The following is a 9,575-nucleotide window of genomic DNA, read 5'->3' as shown; positions in this document are numbered from 1 at the left end:
TGTGACCATTAAGAAAATGTAGTTGAATAAAGTATTGCAAGAAAACATTAATATATCTATTACTGGCCTTTCTAATGAAGCAAATATTTTTCCATGGTAAAAATAAATATATGCTGTTACATTAACATTAACTAATCACTACCAATAAGCAACCAGTTTATATGTGCTGCAAAAGTTTATATTTGTTACAAGTATTTTTTGCCATTTAAATTGTCAATAATTATTATATTTTTTACAAATGTGCAAGCACATGCAATCATTTATGTCTGACCTGTTTTGGATACAGATAAATCAACTGGTTTCCACAACAGATTTGCAATTGACTTGATTGATATCAATACTCGAACAATCATTAGTTAGCTTCAGCTTGCAGTCTTGTCGGTTAAGATCCTTATAATGTATAGGATTTTCTGTTTGTACAATGCAGGAAAATTTGTCACCAAACGAATTTATTCCTTTTTGTAAATATTTAGGGATTAGGCAAAACTGTCAATTTGTGCAACTGCAATTTTTAAGGGAGCAAAGCTCCATTCTTTTTGTTTAAAAGTTGTTGGAATGGTTGTGGACTGTAGAATGTGACCATGCCCCTTGTGAAACGAAGCGTATCACCATCATCCCTATGCAGGGACACAATTCCAAACAACATCAAAAATGAATTGGAATGTGTCACCAATAACACCCTGTCAGGTAAAATAAAGATCTAAAACTATGAAAAACATATTAACAATAATTTATCTATTTATGCACCCTCACAGGTGTTTTCTGGTTATCTGTGGTTAGTTAACTGGTTTTTAATTATTGATATCCTTCCACGGTGCATATTGTTTTCTTGCCAGTTGCACAGACAGCAACAGAGAAAATGTTTGAGACAGAGTGAGAGCACATCTGTGCTCCAGAATCCATGTAGTTTTTTTTCCTGGTTAGAAAGCTGTTGGGAGAGTATATATGTGAATTACCTTGTGCAGCCTTTTATTATTCCAGTGGAGAATGATGGTTTGTTTTCTTTTCAGTGCATAATTTTTCCTTAGTATTGGATGAATGAAGTTAACCTTACAATTCATGTAGTTATACATATTTGTTTTTTTGGTTTTGTTAAGATATTTGCTTGTATATGACTAAAGATATTTTATTTAAAAAGGCAGTTAAAGCCAGTTGTGTTTATCAAAGAAGCAATAACATTTTTGTGTCCGATCCATCGCTGCATGTAAGTTTTAAAAAAGAAAGATTGTAGTAAGACATTAAGCATTACTGCATTGTTACCAAAAAACTACCATGTATATACAATATTTAAATTTTATCTTGAAGAAAAATGTTGGGTAATGGATAGGTAAACTTATGGTTTTCCGAAGATTTTCCCATGCCCATAAGTTTTATTTTTGTGACGAATTATTTATTTTTCCCAAACCCTTGATGTGCATGTGGAACAAAAGTTAGCTGGCACTTACAAATCGTAAACAGGGTTGAGTTTTTCCAGGTGCTATGAAATATTCATGGTGCTTAAATCCTAGTCCTTAAATATTTTATTAGACAACATTGTACTCTGATTAGGTTTAGCTTTGTTAGGCTTGTGCTCGAAACTTTCAATTTAATTCTTATTGAGTACTACTCCCTTTATACTTTAATGATCGGGTGCGCTGAATTCCCTCAATTTTTTGTAGAAAAGAAGTTATTGTGTTAGTTCTTCAATCCAAGGTTATCTTTTTTTATTTGTACAATACAATAGAAAGGAATTTAGCTGTGTATACATAAAACAAAACAGTTAAAACCTAAATTTATATTATCAGGTTGCGTAGCATCTTTAAAACTTCCACATAATATGTTTTCAGGTGTAATTTTTCAACTGTCATCATTATCAATGCATGCTGAAGATGTATTCGGAGAGCTTTTTACGGAGGCCAACTCCTTCTACTCAAGAGCAAGTAGATTACAAGACCGCATTGACAACCTATCTGTGAAGGTCACACAACTTGACTCAACAGTGGAAGAAGGTTGGTAAACATGTGCATGCAAATCTTGCCATTTTAGCCGTACCATTTATGTCGTAGCCAATTACCATTAAGTTGTTGTTATACATGTGGGTATGGTATCATGTATACTGTGACATTACCTTGTTCAATGGTTGGCTTTAGAAAATGCATCTTGTAATGTGATTGTGACCTATGCCAAAAATAATACCACTATATATATTTCCTATTTATGCTTCACCATGAGTTGTTGCATAGATTTGATACCTACAACAATATATATGAAGCTAATGAAGCTCAATCAGTGCACTGTATGATGAGTGCTAAATACGTAGGTGTGCTCCGATAGAGAATGTCTTGTGCAAACCCACAGTGTTTGCAGTGTAACTTTTCCAGCGCGCACTTCCCTGTATATATACATGTGTATGTTTGAACAAACAAGTTTCAAATCTAAGTGGATATGTGTCAACCCAATGTCTAAAAATGTAATCCCATACTATTATATCTGTGCAGTTGCCCTATCTATGTCATAAACTTATTCTGATTGATATTTAGTTTCATAATGTATATACATATATATTTATATATATGCGCCATGCAAGAGAATGTATTTTTGGATTTTGCGTTGAGAGGGGAAGAGTGCTATTCTCACACATGTGGGCGTGACTTAATGCCTGCATATATCTTTACTGCAGTTTTTTTTACATATGATACAAATATAATTCCTCTGTATACTACCAATACTATTGACATCCAATGCTACTAGTACCTAAAGAATATGTTTGTGTTGTGGCGAAAAATTCTGTAAAGTCATACAAAGTAATCATAGGATTCTGTGAATCATTATCCTACATGCCATTGTAAGTTTACAATAATTGTTTGATATTTTTGGTTCTCAGTCAGTGTTGCAATTTTTTGTGAACTTCTTCGGACAGTTTTGTTTAAAAATTAATGTATTTTACCTTTCTAACGTCAAGTTTTAACTGTCCAATGCCAAGATTATTTCAACCGTCAATTCATCTTCATCCCACTGCTGTGTTGTTGCAGTTTCCTTGCATGACATAAACATGAGGAAAGCTTTTCAGTCCAGTGGTATCACTGACCAGCAAGTTGTGTCACGGGAATCACTTCCTCAAACTCTTATATCCACTTATAACAGAGCAAACAAACCTCCCCCACTGCAAGAACTCAACCAGTTTAGGTATGTATGTATGTTGTGAGAGGCTATGATGATACTAAAATGTTGACTTTGCTGTGTATTACAACTTGTAAAATATATATTATTGCAAAGGGATGATGGACGAGATGCACTTAAAATTTACACCGATCCTGATTACTTTTTCAATTTGTGGCGTGATGCGATGCAAAAAGAAATGCGAGATGCTAAAGAAAAGCGAAGAGAGCAACGAAAAAAAGAGGCATGTGCAAAAACTGCATCTAATACATTTATGCACTTAAATTAATGACACCTTCAGTACATTCAATTATAAAATAAATACTTTGTAGTTCTGTGTTTGACATACACACCAGAAACTACCATACAAAATGTTTTTAATTGTTACACAACAATTTGTCAAAAGTTGTGATGGAATTGCTATTAGACACTTCATGTTATTTTACACTGGCAAATGCCAGAGTAACTGTTTGCTTTTGCTTCCTGGTCTGTTTCTCTGTGACTCATTATTCAGACCAAGCAAACTGACCTTTGTAGCGGGTCACAATCAGTCGTTTTTGTTGAGCCTTTCTTACTCATATTTTAAATTTTTGAAAACATACATTTTACTTAACGAAGATATATAGCAAGTTGGTTACATCCACTTTTTTTTAATTGGAAATAGCAGCTTAGACTAAAAGCTAGTCATGATGACTTTTGTTTCTCTACAACGACTTTTTCTTTGCAGAAGCGAGCGAACCCCAACTACAGGGAGAAAAACAAAGTAAAAATGGCAATCCCCAAATCTAAATTAAAAGCACAACAAATGAAAGGAGGAGTGGAATTTGCTGATACGACAAAACCTCAACCTGTGTCTCAACCCATGCCTGTATCTAATGACGTAACAAAGTATGCTGTCTGTTGTTTAGATAGTTACGTGTTCCGCGATAGGTTTGGTTTATAATATGTTCTTTCTTCAGTTCCCACTCACCAAGTCCCCAGTCAGATACACAGACGGACTACAATCATATGCCACCTCCACCCGATGTACCTTACCATGACATTCAGAGCACCATACCCCCACCCCCAGGGGTTGACTATGTTGCATCTGAGTACCCCACACCCCCTCCACCATCTGTCAACCACCTTCCAGCACCCCCTGCACCTCCAACAATGAATGGGGGAATACCCGATTACCCAGAACTAAACCTACCCCCACCTAATTCCAATATCCCACCTCCTCCGCCAGCCATGAATGGGATTGGGGTTCCACCTCCGCCGCCGGCACCTGTGGGAATTCCCCCTCCACCCCCGCCTGGAGCAGGTATTTTTAAAGCAAAATTAAAATTGTTTTTGTTTTAAATGACATGTTGTTGTAAATTTTATGGTATAGTTCACAGAGTTGCAAAATTAGATTTTCAGTTTTGCATTATTGAACATCACCATTTGCACAACATATTGGCCGTTGTAACAGCTATGTTCTGTATGGCCGTGAAAACTGCACACGAATACTAAAAAAAGTTTCAACATAAAATCAAACTGGGCTCAAGTTGCTTTCAAACGAATTATGGAAGGCATTACCAGTGGTTCGGTAATCAACGAGGCTTGTTGGCAATATGATTTGATTTCAATTAACTATCGGCGGAATTCATGGCGTCAGTGAATCATTGCGGTTGCTGGCCTTGAGTTTGACAGTCAACTGCAGCAGTTCACTTAGCTCATGACTTCCAACTGTATTTCAAATCGTACATCTATACGTTATTAACATTCAGTGGTTGCTGAAGTCACCGCACAACCAACAGAACAAAACGAAAGTTAGTTGGAAGTTAAATTTATTTGCCCGTTTTATTACAAAACGAAAGTTCCCTATTCTGTCATTTATTATTTGCGCAGGGAAAATGGGATTGTAGGAATGTGCTAGGAGTAAGTTGACTGCTTCATAAAGTGACCAACGTTTAAACTAAACCGATTCCTGGTGTGCCTTATTTTTCATACGCTGTACAGCACATTAGCGTAAACTCACAATGACTAACGCTTGGTCAGCCACGCAACAATAGCTGCAACGCCCTGCGGATATTTCTCAGAAATGGTATTTCGCAAGTCGGTTTTGCTTTTAGTCATATCGTGTTCCAATTTGTTTTATTGATAAGAGACACACCATGCGTTTACAGTTAGGTAAAAGCACAGTACTGACAATCACACTCAGCGTCAATGCACTGCATTTTAATTTACCTACATATCGTTAGTTGCGCAACTTGAGGTCAAATAGCTCTTTTCCGGTGTATTGGCACTATTGTTTTAAGAAACTTTTATGATGTTTGTGTTCTTTTCTGAATACTAGCACAGATTACATGTTTCTAAATTAGGTGAATTTCATTGTTTGTATCTGAAAATAATCAAACTCAATTTTTCATCTTTGTGTGTTGCCTACATACCACGTGATAAAAACACAGACACTTTTTCATGAGTTTAAGGATTACATCATGAAATTAATTTATTCCTCAGTCCCTCCACCTCCACCTAACGCACCTTCCCCGCCTGCATCCAGCGGCCTTGCGAACGCTCTGCAAAAGGTTACGCTCAAGCAAAGAGAAGAACCCGTGGCCCCCGTTCAAGACGACCGAAGCAATCTCCTATTGGCCATAAGAGATGGTACGTTACTTACCTGTTTTTTTAACGTGGTCACATTACGGTTGTGTGTTTATTTAACACGTGATGTAGTTGGGAGTCGGGCCTGTCTTTTCGGGTAGGATTAAAAAATTACTGAATTCACGCTCTGTCACATTTTCGTTGTAATTTCACACGACTACGCACAAGGTAACTTAGTTAACAAAGACAAAGCTATATTACATCTATGTATTTGAAACAATGGACTCCGCAAAAAAATCGTTTCTGAAGCTAAAATTTTGGACCCGATTACATTTCTGTCACGCGAATCTTTAAAATTTTTTGTCACATGGGGTATAATATCTACGAACGACAACTGTGTTACCTAATGGATCGTACATTTTCTCCTGAGAAAATGTCTGTGTTTAATATGAATTTTTTATTGGAACATATTGACGCATTTACTACGTCATCTTTCCGGTGTAAATGTGGCTACTGCGTCATTACTCTCCTGTCGTACGAAAGAAACACAATTTTTCGTGGAAGTTCCGTTCAAAAATGCGCAACAAGCTTGTTTTAGTTGCAATAGTGCTCGAACATGCCACATTACATAAAATTCCTAGCAACAGCCATGTGCGAATGTTAACATGCAGGGAGGAATGTCACATTGCTCACGATATTTATTCAAATTGTTTATGTGAACACAAACCTGGAAGTGTGAACAGAATTAACTGAGAATATATTCGTTAAGCTTACCGACTGCGTATTGTGCTGATTAGACAGAAAATTGTTTTGTTTTTTTTTTGTTTAAACTTGTAAAAACACCCCAGCTTTCGGACATCAACTGCGTTGCGTTCGGTTATGGTCGGATGAACAAATATTAAATAATTTTATGATTGTTCGCTGGTATGTGTCAATCTGTTTAAGATGCTTTAGACCAGTGCTTCCCAACCTTTTTCAGTTCGCGACCCACTTTTTTAATGCAAATTTTATTGTGCGTTTGCGACCCACAATGAGATATGACCAAACGTGATCTAATAGAAAACTGTAACATATAGAAATGTTTCGCGACCCACCTAAAACAGCTTCGCGACCCATTGGTTAGGAAGCACTGCTGTAGACACTCCTTATGCATCGGACATTGAACACGTGTCCGTCGTTTTACATGCATTACACGCCTTGTGGCGCTAGTGAACCCAAAGTCTCATTTGCTTTTACCGGTACGAGTGATTTATTGGCCAAGTTATGACTGTAGTACGCGTGCGTACCTCCAATTACCCTTAAGTGTGATTGCTGCACCGGCTTGTGACAGTCGTAAAATATGTTTTGTCTGAATTCGGAGTTTAGTGCCTGGTATGGGTTTGGACATGAGTTTTACCTTGACGTCTATTTTAATATAATGAGTTTATAGCGGTTAACACGTTTGTAGTTCACTTTCCGTGTTGTGCAAACTAGTGAGCATTAGTAGAGTTCTTATTTAATCTTCAGGTTCTAAATTTGAAGCAAACACATGCGATACAAAATAATACTTCGTTTATGTTACTGGATTTTACTAAAAAATGGAGTTATGGATGACTAATTTTAACGCTGTAGTATATAATAGGAGTATATGTTAAAGTGGCAAAACTTTAAATGCTTCCACATGATCATTTGCAGGCATTAATCTAAAGAAAGTGGAACAGCGCGAGAAGACGGCAGCAGCGACGTCTAGCGGCGGCGGTAACGACGTAGCATCGATCCTAGCCCGACGGATAGCAGTAGAATTTTCGGACTCAGAGTCTGACTCGTTTTCCGATGATGACGACAACGATTGGGACTGACGTATACCAGTACCCGACTTTCGTAGTAACGAGGTCAACGGGTCAACCACTATGACGTCACGGCGCTCGCGCAATGCAGTAAACGGGGCAGACGTAAGGTGTTGCCGCCAGTGTGCTGTGTACTTGCATACATGCACATACATATATACATGGACGTACACGTGTATTGTATTTAATTGTTCTGTGTACGCCAGTTAATTTCGATACAGTTTCCCAACATTTTTGACCGATTCAAGTGAAAACTGCCTTGTCACATGTTTATTATCATAATAAGACAAACACATCCAGAATAACATCAAACTTTTGCCGAAAAACAACGTGGTGTTGGGTATATGTTGATTTTTGTGTGAACATAAACCAACATTCAAAATATTACAAGTTAAATAATAACAAAAAAACTATTCCAGGCTTTCTTTACTTTATTTCATAATAAATAGCTCTCAAACTAGAAACATCAAAAGTCACGCGTCTTCAGCAAATCTGTAAATACTTACCGGTTCCTCTTCTACCGTTTGTTCTTTCACGTCGAATTTCTTCGCGCGCTTGCCGTGTATTACGTCATAATCGTGTATGTCGCTTGTCGAAGTGAAAAGGCACCACTGCATTGTGTAACTTTAAAGCAGCGAGACACAATCTCCCTCGAAAAGTTTCAAAGATATTTACAATTTTTTGGTTAGATTTTTTGTCTTGTTTCTTTTCAAATTATCGTTATGTGTCGAATTTTTGGCGCAACGCAATTGCTTCCGTCACTGAAAGAAAATACTTTTTTGCTTGAAAAACGAACAAAAAATACGCCCACTTGTGTGGTGGCAATATTATATTCTTAACGCTTTCTCACAAAAAAAGACTAATTTGCTGCTAAAATTAAAAAAAAAACTGTTAAAGTAAGTTTGAAAGTTTGACAGATCCAGTGCGTTTCGGGTGTAAATGGTGCTACCCCTGCCAACAGGAGCCACGTGTGTTCGCACTTATAAAAAGGCGATGGACGAAACTTTCTGTATTACCTTTTTATTATATCGAGAGTTGCCCATTATGCCAAGTACATTTGGATCGCACTAACCTTCTGCCCCTCGAATCGTTGCGTTGTTTCGCAATATCAACACGGACAGATTTGCTGCACGCTCCACCGTTCTTCTTTAACCCGTTGTTCGCTTTTATAATTGCGTAAGTATCGTTTGTTCGGTGATTAGCGAAATTATTTCGTTTCTTTTTTAATCGCCTTCCTGCGCTGCATTACTCGGACTGCTTTCATTATGTCACGCTGTACGCCGTGGTGAATAACACTCAATTATTAACAACGTGATTAATTGTTCCAAGGTATAATTGCAGCCAAAAATACTACAGGGAAGGTGCAGGTTGGAGCTGTATAATACCACCACGTTCATTACCTGAACGCTTCGTTAGGCTTGTGTCACATGGCAGTTCTAAAATTCATTGTTAACGCTGATTGGCTGATCGGTGCCACGTGTGCAAACAACATGATTACGTTAGTTAGGTTTCAATAGATGAATTAAATGGAATTGCGAAAGGTTGCGAGAAACAATAATGCAATTGTAATGCTGTTGTAGAAATCCGCTGTTACGAAATTCTGCATTTTTGTTAACTTGAATCAGTTACGTTTTGCAACATTGTCAGAATAATCCTTAACCTGCATAAATTAACAACAAATGCATCTTCGTGTTTTAAACAACTCATTTTTTTATTTTGTCGCGACTTGGGCAAGTCGTCTGGTTGACCATCGCCTGATGTCACAAACAAACTCCCATTGGAAAGTTTACTGGACGTAATTAAAAAAATACGCAATATTGGTAATAATTTCAAACGTTATTTGGCATAATTTGATCAACTCATTGTAGAACTTTCTGGAAACTAAAGAAAGTTCCTACAAAAATGTAGATGAAAACAAGTCGATCAAAGCGTCGTGTTTGGCGCCCGGCAATCCTTTATCGTATCGCAACACGACTAATCACATTCACCACCGTAACCTGTAATGTGCGGAAAGCAGTCGCTCAATCGCTTTAATTATGGTTT

General features: G+C 37.2%; 1 protein-coding gene across 1 annotated transcript; it reads left to right on the top strand.

The window, feature by feature from the left end:
• Positions 1-460: 460 nt before the first annotated feature.
• Positions 461-8,847, top strand: LOC145893836 (actin-binding protein WASF3-like). Its single transcript, XM_082982201.1, has 8 exons — positions 461-687; positions 1,827-1,988; positions 3,012-3,165; positions 3,256-3,382; positions 3,866-4,026; positions 4,098-4,441; positions 5,623-5,769; positions 7,381-8,847. Exons 1-8 carry the CDS (start codon positions 582-584, stop codon positions 7,542-7,544), a joined length of 1,365 nt encoding a protein of 454 aa, XP_082838327.1. The 5' UTR covers positions 461-581; the 3' UTR covers positions 7,545-8,847.
• The last annotated feature ends 728 nt before the right edge of the window (positions 8,848-9,575 follow it).

This window comes from Ascidia mentula, chromosome 3 (genome assembly GCF_947561715.1).
Source record: "Ascidia mentula chromosome 3, kaAscMent1.1, whole genome shotgun sequence".
NCBI lineage: Eukaryota > Metazoa > Chordata > Ascidiacea > Phlebobranchia > Ascidiidae > Ascidia > Ascidia mentula.
This window is presented reverse-complemented; position numbering and strand designations above follow the sequence as displayed.

Bases quoted from the DNA above. Each gene is read 5' to 3' on its own strand.
- LOC145893836 (XM_082982201.1), top strand. From the start codon at position 582: ATGCCCCTTGTGAAACGAAGCGTATCACCATCATCCCTATGCAGGGAC. The intron at 4,442-5,622 runs GTATTTTTAAAG...TTTATTCCTCAG, and splicing joins TCCACCCCCGCCTGGAGCAG to TCCCTCCACCTCCACCTAAC. The intron at 5,770-7,380 runs GTACGTTACTTA...GATCATTTGCAG, and splicing joins CCTATTGGCCATAAGAGATG to GCATTAATCTAAAGAAAGTG.